This window comes from Clupea harengus, chromosome 3, assembly GCF_900700415.2.
Source record: "Clupea harengus chromosome 3, Ch_v2.0.2, whole genome shotgun sequence".
NCBI lineage: Eukaryota > Metazoa > Chordata > Actinopteri > Clupeiformes > Clupeidae > Clupea > Clupea harengus.
The window spans coordinates 4391238-4416767 of record NC_045154.1 but is presented as its reverse complement, the minus strand read 5'-3'; the positions used below and the strand labels follow the sequence as shown (position 1 = coordinate 4416767).

At 46.7% G+C, this 25530-nt stretch overlaps 1 protein-coding gene across 1 annotated transcript; it reads right to left on the bottom strand.

The window, feature by feature from the left end:
* Nucleotides 1-404: 404 nt before the first annotated feature.
* On the bottom strand, nt 405-24753 carry glg1a (golgi glycoprotein 1a). Its single transcript, XM_031564291.2, has 26 exons — nt 24350-24753; nt 15265-15294; nt 14523-14609; nt 13899-14114; nt 13391-13594; nt 12788-12859; nt 11759-11945; nt 11324-11535; nt 10409-10530; nt 9817-9918; nt 9192-9345; nt 8412-8549; nt 7796-7882; nt 7455-7517; nt 7002-7115; nt 6727-6815; nt 6427-6544; nt 5642-5734; nt 5335-5472; nt 4014-4137; nt 3246-3388; nt 2133-2234; nt 1878-1985; nt 1071-1191; nt 839-945; nt 405-640 (listed from the first exon to the last, which is right to left on the bottom strand). The coding sequence occupies exons 1-26, from the start codon at nt 24665-24667 to the stop codon at nt 473-475; spliced, it is 3417 nt and encodes a 1138-aa protein (XP_031420151.1). The 5' UTR covers nt 24668-24753; the 3' UTR covers nt 405-472.
* Nucleotides 24754-25530: the final 777 nt, after the last annotated feature.

Here is a 25530-nt window from a genome sequence, read left to right as displayed (position 1 = left end):
TAAGACAGAACACATAGGAGGGGGGGGGGGGGGGAGACAGTCTGTCCATCCGGAGGAGGTGGGGGAGGGGGTGGGGTGGGCCTGTCCCTCCTCTTCTGTGTGGCAGATCCAGGCGGAGCCGAGTGGGGAGCAGGTGGTGGCGGAGCAACATCCTCCGGTCCCAGCGTGGTCCAATAGTCACACGGCAACACCACCAGTACAGCAGTCTCTTCCTCTTCCTCCTCCTCCTCCTCCTCCTCCTCCATCACATCCCCTGCCCTTCTCCTCCTCCAGACGCCCCCCAAAACCAGGGTAGCGTCTGGGAGTGGATGGGAGTGAGTGAGGGCGTCCTAGGCGTGAGGGTGTGTGGAGAGGGCAGGGGGAGGACAGGAGAGGGAGGTGGGGCGGGGGGCAGTGATTGGGATGGGGTGGGGTGGCGTAGGGGGTGGAGGTGGGCGTGGGGGAGATGCTCTGGGCTGGGCTGGGCTGCCCTCTACCTGTCCTTGAGCTGCTGGGTGACGCGCTTGGTGATGCGGCCGCACAGCAGCCCCATGAGGAAGAGCAGGGTGAAGGCCATGCCCAGCATGGACAGGAGGTAGTTCTTGGCCGGGGAGGAGAACACCTCGCCCGCCAGGTCTGCGAAGCCCTCCGCCGGAGCCGCCTGTGAGAGAAGCCAGGTGAAGAGAGACGGGCGGAAACGAGAGTCAGTGAGACTGAATGTCTGTGCTGTTTGCCTCTTGTATGAGTACGAGTGTGAGTGGGGGGTGAGTGAGGCAGTATGTGTGTGTGTGTGTGTGTGTGTGTGTGTGTACATGTGTATGTGTGTATGTGTGTGCTTCTGAAATAGAAATGTGTGAACCTTAGCGGCGTAGCTCCACATGTCGATGCGATCCTGCAGTCTCTTCTTACACTCGGGCTGTAGACGCACTCGCTTGTCCTGCAGCGCCTCCATCAGACAGGACATCTCTGAGAGGACACACACACACACCAAAATCAACATTCTTCCTGGGCCCTGTTCCATATCCATGAATCATGCATCTTCCAGTGGATCTCTCCAGTGAGAGAGTGGAGAGGAGAGACGGTGGACTTACGGCGCCCCCTGCCGGGCGGAATGGAAGCGCACTGGTGCTTGATGTCCAGAGCACAGGCCGTGTGCAGCACGGGGTCGACAAAGATGTCAGCCTTACTCTCCTTCAGGATGTTCAACACCTCCTGCGGGACGAGAGGACAGAGTGTGAGACAGTGAGAACACTGGGAGAGGGTGAGACAGTGGGAGAGGGTGAGACAGAGAGAACACTGGGAGAGGGTGAGACAGCGAGAACACTGGGAGAGGGTGAGACAGCGAGAACACTGGGAGAGGGTGAGACAGAGAGAACACTGGGAGAGGGTGAGACAGTGAGAACACTGGGAGAGGGTGAGACAGCGAGAACACTGGGAGAGGGTGAGACAGCGAGATCACTGGGAGAGGGTGAGACAGTGAGATCACTGGGAGAGGGTGAGACAGTGAGATCACTGGGAGAGGGTGAGACAGTGAGAACACTGGGAGAGGGTGAGACAGTGAGAACACTGGGAGAGGGTGAGAACACTGGGAGAGGGTGAGACAGTGAGAACACTGGGAGAGGGTGAGACAGTGAGAATAGACCAAAGAGAAAACGTAACCTAAAACCTCGAGCTCACCCTTAGAAGGAGGATATGAATGAGATCAATAGAGTATCTGTTCACTGTGCTCAGTGGACATTTCCAGATATAGACACACAAAATGCTATAAAATAACACTGTAAAATGATAGAAACGATAGCACCAACTAGTTCTGATGTAGCAACCTATGTTACTCTTTACTGGTATAAGCCCGCTGTGTGTATTTAGGCGGTAGCTGCTTCAGTGTGAGGGCCACATGCCTTTTTGCAGCCGTCGTGTTTGATCTTCAGCAGGTTGCTCTTCAGACACTCCTCCACCTGACCCGTCTGCTCCTGGGCCGCCACCTCCTCAGCACAGAGCCGGGAGATCTGACACACACACACACACACACACACACACACACACACACACACACACACACACACACACACACACACACACACACACAGTTAGGGTGCCATTCAAAAGAATGCATGCACACACAGACCTTTAGGAGAGCAGGAGCGCATACTGACCTCCTCAGTGCACTGAACCTGAAGCTGAGGGTCTAGCCTGTAATCCAGAGCAGATTCCTGCAGGATCACCCTGATCTGGTCCTCACAGTCAGGGGAGAGACGCTGTGTACACACACACACACACACACACACACACACACACACACACACACACACACACACACACACACACACACAAAAACAAAATTGTAAAACATCTTGCTAGTAGAGATGCACAGCGGTGTTGTGTATGTTTTCAGATGTGTGGACAACATCAAACAACACTGTGTTTGTGCCTGTGTGTTCCACTGTGAGTATTCAATGACGGAACAACATGGGCCCCCCTGTCGCCCTACACAAAGCTCAGCTTCTCCAACCCCGGAGTCAGGCTCGCAGCAGCCGTTACACGGGGCAGATCACGTCTCACGCATGAAGGAGCAGTGAAGCCGTGCTCCTGGTTTTATTTGCACACAGGGAAACGAACCAGAAACAGCCCAATGAAAGGCCTCGGCGATCAGAGGAAACGACAACAAGCCTGGCCCAAACAACCCAGCTGAGGAAATGGACCATGACGCCTGGGAGCATCGCGCTGCACACAGACACAGCTGGAGCCGCGCTGTCAGAGAGGCAGCCGTGGGAAATGATAACTGAAGACATCAAGAGATCAAATAAATAGACGCGGATGCCAAGATATGGCCTCTAACAGCCAAAAATGCCCGAAGCGTCCGTGGGATCTATTTTCTTTCAGGACCTGGCTTGGTAGCCACGAATACAGCTACTGCAAATCCCTGATTTATAGTTTGTGAAAGTATAAATATTGACGATGCAAGTGAGGACGTGTGTAGTAATGGGTGTGGACATTTAAGGTTGAGTGCGAGCTTGAGAGCGAGCAAATAGGATTCTGAGAAGGTGGAGAAAAGAGCCTGGATGTGTTTTCAGGTATAGGAGTTTGGTCCATGCATGCTCACGTGCAGATGGGTGGGTACGTGTGCGTGTGAAAGTGTATTTAGGTGCGTGTGTGGGCATGTATGTAAGCACGTGTGTGTGTGTGTGCGTGTATGTGGGCGTGTGTGTGCATGTGAAAGTGTATGTGGGTGTGTATGTGGGTGTGTATGTGGGTGTGCATAAACTGACCTGGTCTGCATATTTGAGTTTGAGGCAGGAGATGACCTGGCCCTCCAGCTCGTTGTCATCTTTGGCTTTGTTCAGAATGTTCTGGCAGAACTTGGGGATGTCGGCTTTACAGGCCTTTCTCAACACTGGGTTCAGCCGGTAATCTAAATATTGTATGTACAAACACACCCACGATTTAACATAGAAACTGAACCAAAGAATGAATCAGTCATTCACCATATCATAAGGCAGCTTAGCATCAATGTGACTTGGATAAGTATCTATGTGCTCTGTGCTCCTGGGCTATGTGAGCACCTGTGTGTCTCGACTGTATGGGATTCATAAGACATCACCTGAGACCGTGTCATCTGAGACATGCCTCATCTACACCACCATGCTGAGCGTCTGTGCAGTCAGGACTCAGAGAGTCTGTGTACCTGTGTTCTGGGTGATCAGAAAGTCTGTGTACCTGTGTTCTGGGTGATCAGAGAGTCGGAGTACCTGTGTTCTGGGTGATCAGAGAGTCTGTGTACCTGTGTTCTGGGTGATCAGAGAGTCTGTGCACCTGTGTTCTGGGTGATCAGAGAGTCTGTGCACCTGTGTTCTGGGTGATCTGAGAGTCTGTGCACCTGTGTTCTGGGTGATCAGAGAGTCTGAGCACCTGTGTTCTGGGTGATCAGAGAGTCTGAGCACCTGTGTTCTGGGTGATCAGAGAGTCTGAGTACCTGTGTTCTGGGTGATCAGAGAGTCTGTGCACCTGTGTTCTGGGTGATCAGAGAGTCTGAGTACCTGTGTTCTGGGTGATCTGGCGCTTCGTGATCATCTGTTTGCACTTGGGGTCCATCAGCTCGCCGTTCTTGTTCTGAATCAGGCACTGCAGCATGTTCTTAGCATCCGACTCAGCGCAGAACCTCTGCGGAAACACAGACCGTGCAGAGAACAGTTACACATTGGCCAAAACACACACACACACACACACACACACACACACACACACACACACACACACACACACACACACACACACACACACACACACACACACACACACACACACACACAATATAATACACAACTATAAACCTACACCTCACTCAACTCATAAAGGGCAGGTGTAGGATTAACCTTGCTAGGAAAGCAGCAGGTGAACATACCCTATGGACCCCTAGGACTATGGGTATACAAAAACCACCATAATCAGCTGTTATGGGAGGTGTGTTCATATGATGTCTGTATTATAAATGGGCAAATGTGGATGTCAGTATGGGTTAATGTACATTGATACATACATGAAAAAGGACATTAAAAATGAATTATGCCTTTCAGCTCTGTGCAAAGGAGACCCAGTGGACGAGCACAGCAGGTGTGTCAGCTGTTAAATCAGTCTGACTACAGGTGCATGGGAGCGGCAAGTAAACAAACTCACCGTGAGCCATCCACTGCCCCTGTCAAAGACTAGGCCGCTGGACAAATATACAAAATGAGGTCACCCGTCCAACGCTTTCCATCAAAGTGGGCCAATTTAGTGTGGCACAAATGCACAGATGGGTTGCTCTCACACATCTACACTCCACAGTGTTCAGAGCTCACAAATGTGAACAGGTTTCAGTTCAGTTAAGAGTCCACTGACTGGGGCATGGCAACTCCCCACAGACCTCACCTGAGAGTCCATTATGTCCCTCTAAATAAAGTTACGCCCAGCAATCCAGAAGTCATGTTTTAATGTCAGACATGCATTCTCTTTATTACCTTAGTACAAAAGTAAGCAAGTTAGTACCTTAGAAACTATTCAAAACTATGAACTCCATTTTCACAGCACAGGGGGGAGGGGCAGAAAGTAAAAGGGTGTCCCCTGTGATGTTTCTTTTCTTCTGAGGTCAGAGGTCAACTTCTTTTTGAACAAAACCAACACACCTCGTTTTGGGGTGGCACAAACAATCTTTTCTAACCAGTGACCTGGGGCATTTGACCTTTCCTTTTATCCTTTGTCCTGGGAACAGCCGGTATGGTGTTTGAAGGGGCTTTGGCCTGAGGGGTGTGTGTGTGCGTGTGTGCGTGTGTGTGTGCGTGTGTGCGTGTGTGCGTGTGTGTGCTGCTTCTGGCTGCTCACCCGGATCATCTGCTTGCAGACCCTCATGAGCTGAAAGTCCAGCTCGGGGTCCATCATCTCCGTCTCCTGCAGCTTGAACACCTTCTGATGGCAGCGTTGGGACAGCTGTTTCTTATTCTCCTTCAGACACTCAATCACCTAACACACACACACACACACACACACACACACACACACACACACACACACACACACACACACACACAGACACCATGAAATCATCTGTTCTGTAATTGAATATTAATATGAGAAGTGATCCACCAGTCATAGATGTGTGTGGGCAGGTTTAGGTGTATTGTGGGCTGACCTGAGCGTTCCCATAGGGCACGTTCTGACACATCTTCCTGATGTCGTTCTTGCAGTTGTCAAACAGGTCAGGCTCCAGACGGATATCCTCTGACTGTAGGACAACACAACAGAGAAACAGCAGCTCCAGTCAGAGCAACAACACACAGCGGTCAGTAACTGACATGACAGGACAGCACAGCACAGCACGGCACAGCACAGCACAGCACAGCACAGCACAGCACAGCACAGCACAGCACAGCACAGCACAGCACAGTGTGAGCATAGAAGTGCTCAAATGGGGGACTGATAGAACTGCATATAACAATTCTACTGTTATTTGTACCATCTGATAACATGGTAACATTCCTCTGTCTCACTGAGATCTGAATGATTAGCATCGGAACCCCTTGCCCCCAGATAGCCTACTTCCTGCTATCACCCTTTGCCCTCTTTTCTCACCTCCTACCCCCACAGGTGAACCCCCTTACCCCACTGTCTCGCCTTCCTGCCACTACCTATAGGGTGTGGCCTCACACCATTGCACAAACTTGTTAACCTCCAAACTATGGCCAGAAACGGCAGTGTCTGTATAAGTCCCAAGATGGCAGTGTCATCAGAAAACCTGACAATAAAAGTGCTGAGATGACTGGCAGTTGTGTTATCCCTGACAGACTGACCAAAGAGATCCTAACTGGGCCAGCTATTGTAGAGCTTAAGTGAAGTATTCCATTCAAACAGTGATGCCCTTCAGGAGGAGGTGAAAGCCATTGTTCACAGAATGCAGGCGACGTGACAAACTCTCACCATCTCCAGCTCCTCCACTTTGAGCTGTCTGCGGCACTTCACAGACACACGCTGCTCCTTCACATCCTGCAGCGTGTCGTTTCTCACTGTAGTACTCAAGCAGATCACCACATCCACCCTGAGAGAGAGAGAGAGAGAGAGAGAGAGAGAGAGAAGAGAAAAGAGAAAAGAGAGAAGAGAGAGAGAGAGAGAAGAGAAAAGAGAGAAGAGAGAAGAGAGAGAGAACAAATTAGTTTGATTGTATAAGTCTGGCCTCGGGTGCCTCATAGATGGGTTTGTTAAACACGGAGCGGTTCTCACTTCTTCTTGATGTTGGGGCAGAGCTTGAGCACGTCCTCCTTGCAGGCCATCTTGAACTTGTAGGAAAAACGGAAGTCCTTCATCTGGATCTGAAGGGCAGAGGGGAAGATGGAAGAGATGATTAGATGGAGCTCTTATTTGCTCCCTCAGGACATTAGAGACAGCAGATTGTGGCACTTGAAAAACGTAGGTCATCATAGGTTTCCTTCTCAACTGAACGCCCTATGAGGAGTGTGAGTGGTCATTTGGTGTGGATGCGAGGAGCTGCTGCTTACCAGCTGGAAGTGAGTGACCCCTACGGTACACTTCTCGTTCATCTCCTTTTGGTGCTTGTTGAGCACCAGGCACTCCATCAGGTCTCCTGTCTCTATCTGGTTATCCGCCACATCCTGAGAGCAGGGGAGAGAGAGAGAGAGAGAGAGAGAGAGAGAGAGAGAGAGAGAGAGAGAGGGAGAGAGAGAGAGAGAGAGAGAGGAGATGAGGCAGATGTGATGTGAGGGTCTGGCCTTTAGGACACAATATCTGATTTCAGACAGTAGAGGGTGCTATGGGTACAACTGAACGAAACCAGGAACCACATAATGACGTTTACATTGCCAATCGACAGGGACAGTGACAGAGAGAGAGATCCAGAGAAGAACAGGAAAGAGAGCCAGGCAACAGCTGAGGAAGGAGCGCAAGAGGTGAATAATGACACATCAGTGACAATGTATTGATTCCAGACTCACATGGCAATGAGACTGGATGACGGGCTCACAGGCACGGATCAGCAGAGCATCAATCTGAATGTCCTGTGAGAGAGAGAGAGAGAGAGAGAGAGAGAGAGAGAGAGAGAGAGAGAGAGAGAGAGAGAGAGAGAGAGAGAGAGAGAGAGAGAGGGAGGATTAGGAAAATTAGGATCAAAGTGATGACAGACTGCTCAGATGCATATTTGTCCTTTCTACTGATGGATTATTCTGGGTTTACTTTAGGGGCGCTCGATTAAGTGCGAAACAGACACTTTAATCACACGTGTGCGTGTTTGCTCAGGCACACCTATACACATGCACTCTCTCTCTCTCTCTCTCACCTCAGACTCCAGCTCTGTCAGGTTTCCCACCACGTCCTTACAGTCAGGGCCCAAATCATCCAGATGGTCCTGCAGACACACCAGCTCCTGCACCGGACAACACAGAGCAGATACAGCATATGGGTGTGAGAGTTAGGGCTATGCATGGGTAAGAGTCTGGCAATAACATAGATATCCTGATACAGGGATTCAGATTAACTATATTGCAATATTGTAAACAAGGATATATATATTGGGATTTGTTTTTTGTCTAATTTACCAAAAAAAATGCGATAGTATACACCACCATATGCATAAAATCTGAGTTAAAAAAAGGTTTCACTTTTTATATAATCAGAACAGTGGTATTTGCATTTGCATTCATCACAGTTCCACAACACAGAATGAACCACTGCCTGCCACAAATCTGTGTACTGATCTTTAATGAATAGTTTACATGCAGTGTTCTGAGAATCTATACAGGATCACAAAACCTAATATTGTCATACTCAAGTGTATCGATATCTTTTACACCCCTAATGAGTGTGAGTTAGAGCCCTATGAAACCTGTTTAATTGTGTGTGTGTGTGTGTGTGTGTGTGTGTGTGTGTGTGTGTGTGTGTGTGTGTGTGTGTACCTGTCCAGACTCTGTCCTTTCGCTGCACCACTTGCCCAGGTCGGTCATGCAGCGTCTCTGCATATCAGGGTCCAGCTTCACGTCCAGAGCCCTCTGGTGTAGGATCCTCTGCACCTCTGTCCGACAATCTCGTGAGAGCTGCACACCCACACACACACCCACACACACACACAGACACACACACACAGACACACAGTAAGAACCTGATAGTATAAAGATGTACTTCGTCATTGTCATTACCTTCCAGCATCAGATTTTACAGACAATTGCGACAATTATGTCACACCAGCCACCTTTCCATGTAAATGACCACTCCCACCACAAACTCAACACATCCTCAATTAAGAGAATTTGCCTCTGGATTAACTTCTCGTCATTTCTCAGTGTGATGTACTCCCAATTTCTCATTGTCCCTGAGGGGTCAAATCACCATCCTCTGATCATCATAGTCACGTGCATCCATGCCACACACACAATAACACACACGTACTGCTTCCACACTACTCACTCCTTCGTCTGGACCGCCATCATCTTCAGGGCTGTAGTCAAAGCAGTGTTAAATGACAAGACCTCTATCACTTTCAAATCAATAGCAGCCAATTCTTTTAAAAGCACTCCATTTATCTTTACACCCTGATCAGCCATCCAGGTGTGTCTCTGGGATCTTACATGCAGGTGTTCTCTGAGGACACTCTCTGTTGAACGTCACGCATTAATGGCCTTATGAGTTACACTGATGACAGTGACACCATATGGAGGTGACTACTGTTCAGCACGTACCCGTCTGCCTTGCTCCTCGGTGCGGTAGGCATGGCGGTACAGGCAGGAGAACACCGCGCCAGGGGGCATCGGCTCGCTGGTATCGTTCCATCCGTGAGTGTGGCAGATTCGTGCTGCATCGTTCTGGCACTTCCTGTACAGAAGTGGGTCCAGCCTGCCAAGGAGACACACACACACACACACACACACACACACACACACACACACACACACACACACAAAATGACATACACATGCACACACACTCTAGATCGGCAAAGGACTTGTAAAGACACACTAAAAGCAAATCCTAAGAAAGTGTCTAGTTCCGTCACTCTCAAGGGGAAGGAAGTGTCTCCAGAGGCATACTTTAAAACAGGCACACACAAAAAGAGTCATGTATATTTGACTACCCTTGGAGACTTGCGTCAGTGCTGAACATGTGCTTATAGTTCAGACGAAAAGAAAAAAAGCTTCCAAGCTCACTGGGTGTCCCTGAAGGCTCAGAGGCTAATAAGATTATATCAGCTGAGAAATAGCCCAAAGAGAAATATTCAACATCCTTCATTATTCAGTTCTCTCGCTCTCTCTTTCTCATTATTTAGTGTCTGGAGGTGTCCTGTCAGGGTGGAGGGCTTCTACTCACTTCCAGTCCCTGGAGATGAAGTACTGCAGCTCCAGCAGCCGCACCTCACAGTCCTCCACCATCTTCTCCGTGTACAGATGCTCCATCAGACACGACAGCACCCTGGAGAAAAGACAACATATACATTCAGAAACGTACACGTATACACGCAAACAAACAAACAAACACACAGATGCATAAACACATAGCCTTCTCAAAACACTAGCATTCACAGACTATTATATGGGTTGTACATCCCAGAAGAGAGTGCTGTAGCACTGTAAATAAATAAATAAATAAATAAATAAAAACAAACCAACAACCACCTTTGATTTGACTCTGAGCTAGTGATCCATATCTGAATGTAGGACACATATACATAAAAACACACAACAAAACCTGTGTGAATTCCCATCCTGAAATATGCAACATCACAACGAAAAGACAAATTCTGAACTAGACACTCGGATGAACAACCTGCCTTGACCAAAGCAATCATAGAAACAGATGCAATGCTGTGGAGAGGCTAATTGATCTCATAGGATGGAGTATGAAACATTGATGGTGTGTGTGTGTGTGTGTGTGTGTGTGTGTGTGTGTGTGTGTGACTCACATGGGGTCTCCGTTGCGGATGTGTTTGCAGGCGGTCTGGATGACTGACTCACAGGCCTCGTTGAGGGCCCGGTCGATGCGGTAGTCTGCCCCGGGGTCTGCCTCCTGCACCAGACTCTGGAGCTGTTACACAATACAGAACTTCATGAACAACCAACATTAAACCAGGTTAGGCTGGCTTTGCTGTCTCTATCAAAATAATTACTTGATGCTATGGAACAAATTTCCATTCATTTGTTATTCGTTTGATATGTGCCTGGAAGCATTTGGGCCGTATTGATTGTTGCCTGGCCTTGTTAATGCATTATCTTGGCTCTGCTTTCTCTCCTGCTCTCTTGTCCATCCTCAGCTACACACTTTCCTCTCTGGTCAGCATCACATTGGGTGCCTGCCTTCAAGGTCTAAAAGAGTGCCTTTTAATGCAGCAATTCCATGAGCCAGAGAACATACTTTCATCACAAGCACAGAAGCTGTCAAGATGGTGACGCTAATTTAATCTCAACAGTGCCATTAACATATGATTGATAATACCCCAACACCAGTGAACCTGTGACCACTTCATATCCGGGGTTGGTTCAAAAAGCTTTGAAAATAAGAGCATAGATCATCTGAGTCTGTGGTGTTTAAGTATGTGTGAAATGTTCCTCGTTACCGATGTCTTTGGCACTGTCCTTGAGCTGTCTCAGAAGGGAGCGTGCGCTTGCATTCATTTTAGAACACCCTGACATCTTTTCTCAGAGCCATTTATTCAGGGGTTCCTGGAATTCAACTCTGGCTGCACTTGCTCACCAACAACATCTAAAAGTCTGAGCAGGTGAGAGTGTATGTTTCAACGTGTGCACATATCTGTGTGGGTGTGTGTGTGTGTGTGTGTGTGTGTGTGTGTGTGTGTGTGGGGGGGGGGGGGTACACTCACAGCCTTCTGGCAGAGGCTGTCCACCGGAGCCTTGTCCCCGCGGACCACCCTCATAAGACAGTGCAGTGTGCGTCCTTTGTGGTGCAGGCCACAGTGCGAGTCAATCTCGCCCCGGCAGTGCAGCACAATCTCTGGGCTCAGCGAGTAATCCTCCATCAGCATCCTCCTGTAGTCCAGCATCTCCCCCTGACAATCCCCACTGACAGGACGACCTGGCCAGAGAGAGAGAGGAGGGAAGGGGTGGGGGGGGGGGGGCATGGAGGGAGGGAGAGGGAAGGAAATATGATCAATAAGAGAGAGAGGGGGAGGAAAGGAGAGAACAAAGCAGGAAAGACATTTCAGAGAAGGAAAAACAAATAGAGACTTTGTGTCAAAAGGAAATATATGGACTTGAAAGAACATGTCAAGCTTTGATGAGTGAACACACATACACACCTCTGTGCAGAACTGACTCGAGACAGAGGAGGAGGTAGGAGAGCTTGGCTTCGCGGGCGCGAGGCATGTTGGTGTCCTGGTTACAGCGGTTCTTCCGCAGGTCTGCGCGGCAGGCCTTGGCCAGCGAGTAGCTCACCTTGTAGTCCTGAGCGATCAGCTTCTGACGTGTGGACAGGGAATCCCTGCACTGCACCCCCACAGAACACACACACACACACACACACACAAAAACACAACAATCTCTTTCATAAATAACTACCAGAACCACTTCTGTCATTTATAATTCAATTGCTCAATCTTTTCCAGAAAGGACACACCAGGCCATGGGTTTCCATTTTAACTGAGAGGGAGTACAGATAAATTATGACTTTAAAGAACTGACTCCAGTCTTCACATCGCTTTGTTTTTATCAGCAGTGCTCTGGCAAGGTCAGAGCAGAACAGCCATGCCACCAGCTCCTGGTGGATAACATTAGATAGGCCAATAGACCAATAGAGCATGGATCTGCACAAGAGCTTAACACTTTTACCGCTCCATTTGGTCAGTACCCTGAGGATGGCACCGTGCCCAGGATCAGATCCATTCTCAGGGAGCACAATGGCCACTAACCCCTCGCTGAGCACCGTTAAAGACACTTCTTGGCTGGTTTTAAATGCTAGCTGCCATGCTAAGCCACCGCCATTTGTGCTGCTACAAAGCCTCCTGCGGATAGCAGAAGTGTGTCTGGTTTTCACAGCTTAGGCGACCTTTAATTATAATGCAGTAGGAGCATATGGGAGATAGGCTGCTGATAATGGCAAACCATGGCCTTGGCTGAGTGACATCATTTATCTTTCCAAACACACAACAATGATCATCATAACTTCACCAACAGTCACTTTTACTAAAGTGACTTCAAAAAACCAGGAATGAACTGAATGGGAATATACAGCATGCAAGGGAGTTTCCAAAATCAACCACTGGTTCGTTCAGTGAAATAGCTCTTGCAGCGACGGCAGATTTGAGAAGGTGACATTTCAGCGGTTTTACCTTTTCTGACATGCCATCCTCAAATTTGTGGTTGAAGAGACACTTGTAGACCCGTCCCTCCCCTGCTGCAGTCTGGAACACAACAGATGATGTTCTCATTCCACTATCAAAGTGCTCACATTTCATAACCAGCATTAAAAACAAAACACTGTGTGGAGCTTAAAATAGGGCTCAAACAGGCAGGATTATGAGTATGTGCAGTATGTTTACTTATGTGGGCATGCACTGTAATTCAATGAATCTGTGCCAAACATCCTTGCCCGCTATATAAATTAACACTGCCACTACAGTTTCAGAATTTGTTTTCCACACCACACCTCGTTGCTCTGTACACAAACACATACCTCGCCTCTCTGCACTCACAAACATTGCATTTCTTTTCACCATCCATATTTATACCAGCTTAACCACCTCTTTCTCTCTCTAAACACAAATAAACACACTCACTCTTTTCACAAGTTGCAGCGGGCACTAAATTAACACCACCACCTTCTGAGAAGATTTACATTTACATTTACATTTAGTCATTTAGCAGACGCTTTTGTCCAAAGCGATGTACAAGGGAGAGAACAGTCACAGAAAGCAGCACTAAAGGCAACATACATTTTCGCAGAAATGTTCACGATCGTCACGGCAAGCAAAGTAGAGGTGGCGATCCAGGTGAAAGTCATCCGATGAGAGCTCTGCCACTCGCATGATGGCCTTCTTGCACTCCTCCTTGATGCCCGTCTGGCCAGCCGCCTGCTCTGCCTCAGTCACCAGCCCTTTCTCCAGACAGGCAATCACCTCCCCCTGAGAATGCACATCCTGGAAGGGAAAGGGAGAGAGGGGAATAAAAATCAGTATTTGGTGAAAGCTTTTGAATATTATTTGTGTAAATTAAAAAAGTTAGGTGGGACCAAGTACTGTGCCAAGTGGAATACCATTTCAAACAAGTTACATAGATACAGTGGTACGGTATTCAATCTGTTCAAGCTAAAAGATATCTCTAATTCATAATTCAGCTGACAAAAATGACAGAGGGAGAAAGACTGAGAGACGAAGGGAGAAAGCAGGAGAGAGGGAAAGAAGACTGAGAGACAAAGGGAGAAAGCAGGAGAGAGGTACTCGCCTTCTCCCCCGTGTTGATACTCCCACAGTGCAGTGTATTGATGTCATCACGACATTTGTCCATAAATCCGCAGATGAGCCGGTAGTCACTGAAGATGATGGTGGTCATCTTGGTGATGTACTGACTGCAGTGGTGTTCACTGATGTTGCCACGGTGATCCACCAGACAGGACACGAGGTAGCCCTTCCCCTTCTCCTCTTGGGCACATTCCTTTATCTGTGCAAGATAGTCGCCCAACATGCTTTTATTAGGTCTCTCTTCAGAGGTTTAGAGGGATTGACAGTATAAAAGATTTGTCATAAACATAGCTGGACATAAGCACACAAGACCCAACTCTTCAGAGAGCACCTCCCCTCCTAACTGGCACCTGACTAGCGCTTAACTTGCACTTCAGCAGTTACATTCCTGCACTTCTTTTTCCTCTTTTCTAGGTTGTTGTTTTTTCTAATTCTCATGTAAAGTAGTATTTATTGTTACACCATGCTTTTTTATTGCTCTTAGCTTGACTGTTCTCTCCCTTGTACGTCGCTTTGGACAAAAGCGTCTGCTAAATGACTAAATGTAAATGTAAATGTAAAACAATGGCCAATTCTGAATTACTGGTCCTCACAACTAGTCACTCACTTCGCTGATGGTGCTCTTGCACACCTCCATGGCCACGGACTCAAACTTGGCATCAGTCGTCAAGTTCAGCTTGTAGTTCCATAATAGCTGGAAGATGATTGTGACATGTTAAAAATACATTTTCCCACAAGAGTTTTCAGATTCCCATCAGTACCATAAAGCAAGCTGGTATAGCTCTTCATTTTCAACTAGCAGACTTTTCATAAAAAAGATGGAGCCAAAAACTGCTTAGCCATCATGCTTTGCAGACACATGTGACACCACTTTCTTGCTTACTGACATCCGCCCGCTATAGTAAGCTAAGCTACTGTACCACTTTAGTGGAGGAAGTAATCATATTACATGTAATTACAACACGTGCCAGATGTTATTTAATCTGAATATAGACAGGACAGCTCCACTTCCTCTGCAATATTGATTAAGCCCCCTGCAGCTATACATACACCAGAGGGGAAACTACAGTTTGATGGGGTGGGGTAGACATTCTCGATAAGCCTTTCTGTGAGTCCTCTATAAGTCTGCCTGCGAGAATCAGAACTATGGTGGTGTTCTATCTAGTAGATGTATTTTTTGGTGTATTCGACATTTTGTGAGTTACAGCTAATGGCAGTAATGGTAGATGGGCAATTTATTTTATTTAACTTCCACAATCCAGAGGAGGAGGCTAGAATCTATGCACTATGACATGACACGTTAGAGAAGATAGAATTAAGGAGAACTTGCTGAACAGAGAATGACTTACATGATTACAGTCCGGAGCCAGCTCTGTGTCCTGTGGGGAATTGGAGAGAGAGAAAGAGAGAGAGAGAGAGAGGGGGCAGAGTAAGAAACAAAAACAGATGTCTTTCTTCATGCCTGAGGCTTTTCCCCCATGAGTAGCAGAGGCTATTCTTCTTAAATAGTCAAACCTCTGACTGACTGACACAGCCTCACATAGAAGCACGGTCCTAAACACACACACACACACACACACACACACACACACACACACACACACACACACACACACACACACACACACACACACACACACTTTGCTGCCCTACAGTAGCCTACACTACAGAGCAATCAGTGTGTTAAATGAGTCAGCTAAATGAATTGTATTGTATGATGGCAGAGATGATGGTGGCTATTTAGACACAAACCCACACACAGGCCATTTACCACCCCAGCCTTTTCCAAATCACACAAAGCCTGAAGCTACACAAACCACACAAACACATCCACAGAATGAGGGGGCTGTGTGTCCACCAATAAGTCAGGTTTTACAGATAGACTGTTGACACTGTCTGGGGGCTGGATATCTGAGAGCATGTCTGAGCACATGTCTAAACCTTAAGGGCAACAGTCACAGTTGAGACCTACAGACACTGCCTATGTCTCCTCACACTCACACCCAGGCAAATATAACTACTATCAGTTAGGGACACACAAAAAGCACAGGCACAATCACGCATACAAAGAGGGGACAACACTCTTATCTTATCACGGTTATCTTGATTCCAGTGTGTGTGTGTGTGTGTGTGTGTGTGTGTGTGTGTAAGTGTGAACATGAGTGTGTTATCTGTGCCTCAGCCAGGGATGGCTAGACAGCTTCCTCCCCAGAGGGGACACGGATTTCATCAACGCACTTTCACTTAGTCATCACCATAGCGACAGTTAGACCTCTCCACCCACTATGACAGTGGATGGAGCTTGTTGCCGTGTTAACCGCAGCGCAGCGCAGAGCTCTAATGGAGAGACATGTAAGAGCCAGAGCTACAGGAGTGGCTCCCTTCAGCCCTCTTACTCACTCTGGATCACAAATGGCCGACTCGAAAACACAACGCCTTGAGGGGAACTGAACCACATGGGTTCTTGTTCCACCTGGCCTGCACACAGTCATAGGCTCAGGCCTGATCCAAGTCTAACGTCCCACCAGATGGCTGGTTCTCTCTCTCTCTCCACAGGAGGTCAGGGGGAATCAGCTGCAGCAAGGCTGATTCAACTCTTTTTTTGTTCACCTGGGCACATGGGGAAGGATTAGTCAGACGGGTAGGAGCATTGGTTGCGATCAGTGTAGCTCCACTCCTTGAAAGTGGCCAGGAGGATTCTAGGAAATGGTCTTTAGTCACACGGCACCACACACACAAATCTGTGGGAAACTGAGTATTGCTCCATTCCTAATTCAAAAGCAAACTGGTTGTAATGCCAAAAAACAGACATCAGAGGCTAATTTCAAACTCCAAAACACCACATAAGCCTAACCACAAACACCCGAGAATCCCTGATCATTAAAAAAACAGATGTTAACTCAAAACCAACCAACATTACAGCAGCATCAGCTTAATCAAACGCAGACTAAACACAAACAACACACCCACCGACACCTCTACATGTTTGTTTTGGCTAGCAGGCAAGAACAGACTCCCAGCCCGTCATCCCCGTCTGTCTGACTGATAGCTTCTTTCATCCAATTTAGAGCTAAAAACCTTGGAACACAGCTCTGGCAGTATGAGATACCACATACTCTCACGTCTTCTATGCTGTTGTCTAGTGCACAACAAACGCATACAGAGAGTACTTAAAATCTTCTTGTGAATGGGGACCACTGCTGCCACATCAAACACCGTTGGGTCCAGCCTCTTTAAATCAACAACGATCACTAGTTGATGAGTATCAATGCATTAACCAACACAATAAGCCCTGTGGCTGTCTGCCAACCACTGCAGAGCAAGAAGCTAGAGGAGTATGTAATGACAGAAAAATCTCTCACCTCAGTTCTGCAGCAAATACTGAGCCTATTTCACTGACGGAGCAGTTTCTGCCCCAAAATGAGTACTTTAGAAAGGTCTTAGGTCATATTCAGATGTTTAAGCCTAATTGAAAAATAGGCCATGAAATTCATTCCAGGATCCAAGTGAAGCTAACATAAGCCACTGCCAGGGTAGGAAATGTACATATTTTTTAGGGGGCAATGTTTGCCCCCACTGACTGAAATCCAGGGGCATTTGAAATAAAGTTGGGGGCACTTGTGAAATAACATTTAACTATGTTCAAAATAATAAACATACTTATTTAGGCTTAGAGTATATGGGGATTGTCATCAAAAGGCAATAATAAGACTATTAAGCAGTAGGCTACTCTACAAATTCAAAGTGTTTTCTTAGATTTTTCGAACAAAAAACAAACAGAAAACATAAATCAGACAATTATATTTTCATGATTTGTTTTTGTTACCTGTTAGGGAGATGATTAAAGGTAACAAAAACAAATCAAGAAATATAATAAGTTATTATTATAAAAAAGAAAGACAAAACTTATAATTGTTAATAACCACAAAGAAATAAGAATATGATTGTCTGATTTATGTTTTCTGTTTGTTTTTTGTTCAAAAAAATCTAAGAAAACACTTTGAATTTGTAGAGTAGCCTACTGCTTAATAGTCTTATTATTGCCTTTTGATCAGAGCTAGCTAACGTTTAACTAGCTGAGGTTTAACTAGCTAAACCGAACTAAATAATAAAAATATATATTATTACTAGTTATCATTCACCGTAGGCGATGGTGTGTTGCTTGTCGGGAAACAGTTCGACCAACTGTCTCCCCCCCCTAAGGGCGCAACCGTCAATGGCTCATCATTTCCTTCTTTCACCCCTCTCAGCGAGAGTGAGGTCTCCAAAATCCTAACAGGTAGCCGTCCAACTACTTGCCCGCTGGACCCCATCCCATCCAATATCCTTCAAGCCATATCGCCTGCCGTCTTACCGGCACTAACACAGGTGATTAATGCTTCATTTAATTCTGGAACATTCCCTTCTTCATTTAAAGTGGCTCGGGTAACACCGCTGCTGAAGAAGCCGTCTCTCGATCCCACTCAGGTGGAAAACTATCGACCGGTCTCACTTCTCACGCTCCTATCAAAAACCATTGAGAGGGCAGCTTCCAAACAGGTCACAGAGTTCCTATCAAGGAACAATCTCCTCGATCCAAACCAGTCTGGATTCAAAAGTGGTCACTCCACCGAAACAGCCCTGTTGTCTGTGACAGAGGCCTTGAAAACAGCTAGAGCAGCAGCTCAATCCTCAGCTCTCGTCCTGCTTGATTTATCAGCTGCGTTTGATACAGTCAACCACCGCATCCTTCTGTCCATACTGTCAAGTATGGGCATTTCTGGCAAGGCGCACTCCTGGTTTGAATCGTACCTCACTGGGTGCTCGTTCAAGGTGTCATGGCAAGGTCAGCTGTCTGTACCTCACCACCTTACCACAGGGGTGCCCCAAGGCTCGGTGATGGGACCACTTCTCTTTGCCATTTACACCACTTCGCTGGGCCCTATCATCCGCTCGCATGGTTTTTCCTATCATTGCTATGCCGATGATACTCAACTGTTTCTGTCTTTCCCTCCTGAGGACACCACTGTCTCGGCGCGGATCTCGGACTGTCTTGCTGATATATCCACATGGATGAAAAACCACCACCTTCAGCTGAACCTGGCCAAAATGGAACTGATGGTCTTTCCAGCCAAACAGGCCATCCACCACAACATCAGCATCAATATTGACTCCTTGTCTCTTGTTCCATCCAAAACGGCAAGAAACCTCGGGGTCATTATTGATGACCAACTGACTTTCACGGACCACATTGCCTCTGTCTCTAGGTCCTGCCGCTTTGCGCTATTCAACATCCGCAAAATCAGGCCGTACCTAACCCAGTATGCCACCCAGCTGCTGGTGCAAACCTTGGTGAATTCCCGCCTTGATTACTGCAACGCCCTCCTAACGGGCCTGCCGGCTTGCGTGGTGAAACCACTACAAATGATCCAGAACGCGGCGGCGCGTCTGGTGTTCAACCAACCGAAGAGGGCACACGTCACCCCGCTTCTTATTGACCTCCACTGGCTGCCTGTAGCTGCTCGCATTAAGTTCAAGTCACTTATGCTTGCCTACAGAGTGCTTGATGGTTCTGCTCCCACCTACCTAAATGCTCTTGTAAGGGCAAATGTTACACCCAGGATGCTGCGCTCTTCTAGTGAGCGTCGTTTGGCAGTGCCGTCTGTGCAAGTACGGCAGTCCAGACTATTCTCATTTGTAGTTCCACGTTGGTGGAATGAACTACCCAGCACTACCAGAGCAGGGGCGTCCCTCTCTACCTTTAAGAAGCTCTTGAAGACCCAACTCTTCAGAGAGCACTTCCTGTCCTAACTGGCACTTCGACTAGTGCGTAACTTGCAATTACAGCAGTTACATTTCTGCACTTCTTTCTTTCTTTTTTATTTTATTTTGTTATATTTCTTATGTAAAGTAGTATTTATTTATTGTTACACCAGGTTCTATTGCTCGTAGCTTGAATATTCTCTCCCTTGTACGTCGCTTTGGACAAAAGCGTCTGCTAAATGACTAAATGTAAATGTATGTAAATGTAATGTGTATTTCCGACGCTGCGGCCCACTGCACAAATAAGCACAACGGACAACTTTGCTTCTCTACAGCTTCATAAAAGCACAGGCTGGTACTGAACTGATGCCAGAATGAATAAAAGCAGAACATAAAGGGAAGGTAGAGTGAATAGGGAATGGGGTCAGGTGCAGGACACAAACAAGCAATTCAGGAAAAAAGTCTCCACACACAGAGTCATATACTCCCAGGTTTATGGTGCAACATTTCTGCCATTATCTCTTCATCAGTCCCCCAGCTCTTCTAAATGATCCCCACATGTCCCATCTGCTCTGCAAGCAAACATAAGCTCAGACTGTAATATCAGCCTAACTTCCGAACTAACCAGTTATTAAATGGTTTTCCTAATTCAAGATGGAATCACCATACAATTTTGAATGCTCCTAAAGGACTGCTTCAAAGTCTTCAAAGGACTGTCACGTGCTGTCTTGTAAAGGTGTTCAAGGGCACACTCTTTCTCCGTGGTATTACACTATTTGGGAGATGTTTAATGTACGTACATCCACCCTAAACCTGACTCCTGACCTCTCTGAAGGTAAAATATGTTATAAAATGAGAGCTTGTACACTTGATGAGAGAGCTTGATAAGATAACTTGAAGAATACGATGTGAGAACTTTTAGAACAAAAATGTTCACATGTGAGATGAATTTGAAGTAATAGGAAAAAAAATAAACACATGAGAGCTTGAAGAGAAAATTGGTATACATTTGTGAAGTTGCAGGGACCTATTTGAGAGGTTGTGACCACTAAGTGTGAGTTGTAGTCGAGTAAATGCTGGATTACAAGTTTGCAGCGGTCATTGTATGTCAATTTGTGAATTATTTTTACATTCAAAACCCACGTGAGGGAACATTTCAACATACCAGTTCACATTGTTTCTACAAGCTCTCATGTGGTTTTTTTTGGGGACTTCAAATTCAGATTACATGCACGCTTGAATATTGTACTGACATAGTTCACATCGTATTCTACAAGATTTCTCATCAAGTCTACAAGCTCTCACATTTTGCAACTTTCAGACCACTTGGGGGATGTCTCCCCAAAAGAGGCCAAAGGGCAGGCAGGCAGCAGAAGACAAACTGGTTGAGCTGGTTCACCTGGGTGAAGGTTAGATTATGAGGGGTGGGTAGTGGGGCAGGGGCATGGCACATCGTGGCTTCCTGAAGGCCTGGAAGATGGTGGGATGTGTGGATTAGCAAGTGGCAGAGTCCAAAGGGAGCTAAACACGTTTCCGGCCCACACGCCACAGCCTCCAGATGCCAAAGCCCCGGCGCAGCCTCTCAGAGAAGGGCGAACCTGCTCAAATCTCTCTCTCAAAGCAGGGAGAATCTGTCTGTGTGTCTGTGTGTCTGTGTGTCTGTGTGTGTGTGTGTGTGTCTCTGTCTCTGTCTCTGTCTCTGTCTCTGTCTCTGTCTCTGTCTCTGTCTCTGTCTCTGTCTCTGTCTCTGTCTCTGTCTCTGTCTCTGTCTCTGTCTCTGTCTCTGTCTCTCTCTCTCTGTCTCTCTCTCTCTGTCTCTCTCTCTCTCTCTCTCTCTCTCTCTCTCTCTCTCTCTCAGAATCCAGTCGGCTCATTTCCTTTTGCCGAAGCAGCCAAGATATTAGTGGATTTCATCCCTCAGAATCTCATTTGCTTTCAGCACACAGATCCACCTCATTTCAGCTACGTGCTACAACTCCCAATTTCACTTTATTCAAATCAATTAAAGAAATGCAACCTGTGTATTTCCCCCCCTTTGTCACATCTTACACCCTCAGCCATTACTAGCATGTCGAACCCAGGGCTGAATACAGCAAGGTATATGAGATAGACAGAGCTTGGCCACTTTCACACATCTTTTTAGGAATAGCCTATATCACCAGTTAAACTTCACAACACAGAAGACTGACAAGGGACAAGACTGCATCCCTTCCAAACACTACTCAGGCTTACCCTCCTGGGTACACTACTCTGAAAAAGCAGTAGATGTCAAATGTATCTGGCTATGGTGTTTTGGCAGGGTTCCCAGATGCAGCAAAGATCCTTCACCTCGCCCATAATAAACTATTTTTGAGCTAATGCTATAGAAGACAGAAGACAGAAGGCAGCAGCTATTGCCTAGGCCACCTCACCTGTGAGACGTGCTATGTTCATATGGCCATAGGATCATAGGAGTGACAACAAAATCAGTCCATTATGATTCACATTCCGAAGAAAAGCTTCGATGAGAGCAGCAATGATCTAAAAACAGGCTCTCAAATCCAATCAAACTGACTGACTGCAACCTGCTGTGACCCCGATTTGCTGCAAAGCCTTTTAAACTCCTCCTGTAGCAGGTTTTAAAGTCATCTGTGCAAAAGAATAGTCTGCATTGTATACCCATTGCCTGATGTCTGTTTACCATACACATCCAACAGTGCAAAGGAGGCATTTTTGTAAAACATTCAAAGATGGACACAAAGCAGTATCTCACAGCATAAGAAAAAGAGAGCGCAATGCTTTTTTTTCCTGTCAGAGAGTGTTAGGTCAAGTTAGGACTGTCACAAATTTCAGACGCTGAAAAGGATGCAGTGAAAGACTTTTCCTTGGACCACAAAGCCAGAGACTAGCTCAGACAGCAGGGAGGGGAGGGAAGGGCGAAACACAACACCCATGATCAGGAGCCCCACAGCCTACCCACATCAGACGTCTGGGCGAGAGACAGAGGCTGGTTCCGGCATTGCACTGCATGGCTGCATACCTTCACTTTGCCCACAGGCCTTATTATAGAATTGGCACTCAGCCCTGTGATTGGGGAGGACAGCTCTGACAAATAATTTGACCCCTGTCAGAGGTTGGAAACGGGGGCGGGATGTGACTGCAAAAGTCTCAGAGTGCCTCTATGAACGGGGTGTTTGGGGACGGGACCCCAGGACAAGTCGGGTCCACAACTTTACTGCTGACCTAATTTCGGATAAATGATTTGAGAGAGGGATCTGATCATTCTTCCTCCTTCCAAGGGATCCGTCTCTTAGCTAGCGCTCTCAGCACAGGGAAGCTTGAGTAGAACTGGATTCTACCTGGATTCTACCTGGATTGGTGAACTTTTCTTTGCATACAAAGCTCGGGCAGTTTACTGGCTGGAGTTCTTCAGACCCAACTTCAGACTCCACATCAAGAGTGTGTTCTGATGCTCTGCTGACGTAATGATTGAGTGCGAGGACTGGGTAGGGACAACTGATGGAACACCACTCTGACTGAGCCTGCCACACCGAGGGAAGTACTGTTCCTTCCATCACCACCCTGATGTGTCTAACTGGCCTATAGAGATAGGCAGCCCGTGCAGAGGTGTGGGGCCTTAGGTTTGGCTGCAGGGCAGAGACATGAGCTTCCTCGCTAATCAAAGGAATCTCCCACTAGCCAACTGTAATGATGACAGATGGAGACGCTGAAAATGGACAAGAAATGGCTCAACACTGACACCCACGACACAGAGTGATTTCCCAGGAGGAGATAAGCGAAATTATTAAACAGATTGTACTGCTTGCTATGTGAATGGAGTGTGTGTGTGTGTGTGTGTGTGTGTGCGCGTGCAGGGGCATAACACAGAGTGCAGGACACAGTATCCTAGGTGCTTGACATGTATTTTACGCAGATATTTGCTTTAAGTCAAAGGGTGGTAGACCTCCATTGAGTGATGCAGGTTACACAGGTCATAATAATATATAAAACAACTATGAGGACTATAGATGTATTTAGGTTGTCTATTAGTATATTTGCATAAGGCACAATTTAGGGTGGCATGACACTCAGATAACGGGCAAATACACATCACTAGGAAAAAGATAACCAAGCTGAAGAAAAGTAACCTTTGATAAACTGTATCGTCTGGTAATGACAACCGCAGCTGAAATCATTTATCCACATAAACCAGTGAGACTACAAAAGTTCTTGGACAGTGTTAGCTACTGTTGCCTTCACTGACAAGCTCTTGCTCTATATCAAAGGTTAAGTAATAGAAAAAGCGTATTCTGTCCAACGAGGTGAGAAACGACAGCTTTCTGCCTACAAGATTTATAAGTAAAATAATTACTTTTTCTTGTCGGAAAAGGTTAGTTAGCTTTAAGTACAGAAGCGGGAGGGCTAAAATACAGACCCAGTTCATATTCGCTAGCTTGCTAGCTAGCTATGCTGACAAATTGCACCCCTACCCTTCTTTCAATTCTGATTTAAATGGCGTTAGCAGGCTAACAATCACACAACTGCCACTGCCAACGAGATCAAGCCCTGGGTGTCTAGCCCAGATGTGATCTGCTGACCCACAATCAATCGACACCCACTCTACATCTAGCCAAATAGCTACGTTGGCAAGCTATGCAGCGGCCACATACACAAAGCTTAAGGTTTCACATAAACGTTTCCTATGATTCTTACCTCCTTATGATCCTGCAGACATTCCAGCACGGCTAAGTTGTTAGACCAAGAATGCTTATTTGGACAAAGCCTTAACAGATCTTCCCGGCAGGCCTCCTCTTCAGCCAGTTTCCAGCCGGTGGAGCGACGGGGCTGCGCTGCCACAGCCACGGGAGCTGCGTTCGCTGCAGCGGGTACAGCTCCTGGATTCTGTGGACTACCAATATTATCGACATTTTCGTTGGCACCAACCTGTGTTTTTCCTGCTTGAACAAAGTACACGCATATACATAGGGATAACAAAAGCCAGAGAGGATGAACACGTCTACAAGCCGCCATCTTCGGCAAATTAGCTGGCGACGCGGTGGCGACTAAAGAGAGGCTAGCTAGCTTCTTCCTTTTTTTTTTTTTTTTTTTTTGCGTGTACGTTGCCATGCGCATTGATGTACACTGAATAACCCCTCCGAAGGTGTTACACGGATTATTTCGTTGTAAATTTGCAATGTCTGATATCATTTCATATGTCATATTGGACAATTTAATAACTTAAAATAAAAACAAAATTGGAATTTCAATGAGCCAACTGTACACAAGTACTTAATTTCATGGGACATAAACTGTGCTCTGTGTAGTGTCACTGCGTGAAATTTGTGTAACCACGTGCATTTAAATGCCACAGAATATAAACAGAGGCCTTAAGTGACAATATTTTTTCAGCTTCAGAGAGGTTATATTTTTATATGAATGTCTGATAGTATCTCAGAAATAAATACGTCATCAGAGGTTTAAATGGCAGCTTTCTCTTACAGTACGAATACATGAACCATACGATCAGACTTATACGTGTGAGGTCTCTCTACTGGAGTGCATAATCAGGCCAGTGTAGGTTACACTTCTACTGTTTTCTTCCCCGGGACACTTCCCATTTTTGTTAACATTTAGGTTTTCAAAGATAAATCCCGCTTCTTGCACCAACAAGTACAGGCCTGTTATCAGTGAGCACACAGCACAGCAGTGATGGTCATTGATCTCTCTGCATATAAAATGTCGTTGCTCATCTCCATATCACCTCTGCATATAAAATGTCACTGCTCATCTCCATAACTTCTCACACAGGTTATACAACCAATGATACGTCACTCGGCAAACTAATAAGTGGGTTGCATGTAACAGAGATTCAAGACGGGGCTCGTGTTCCAGTT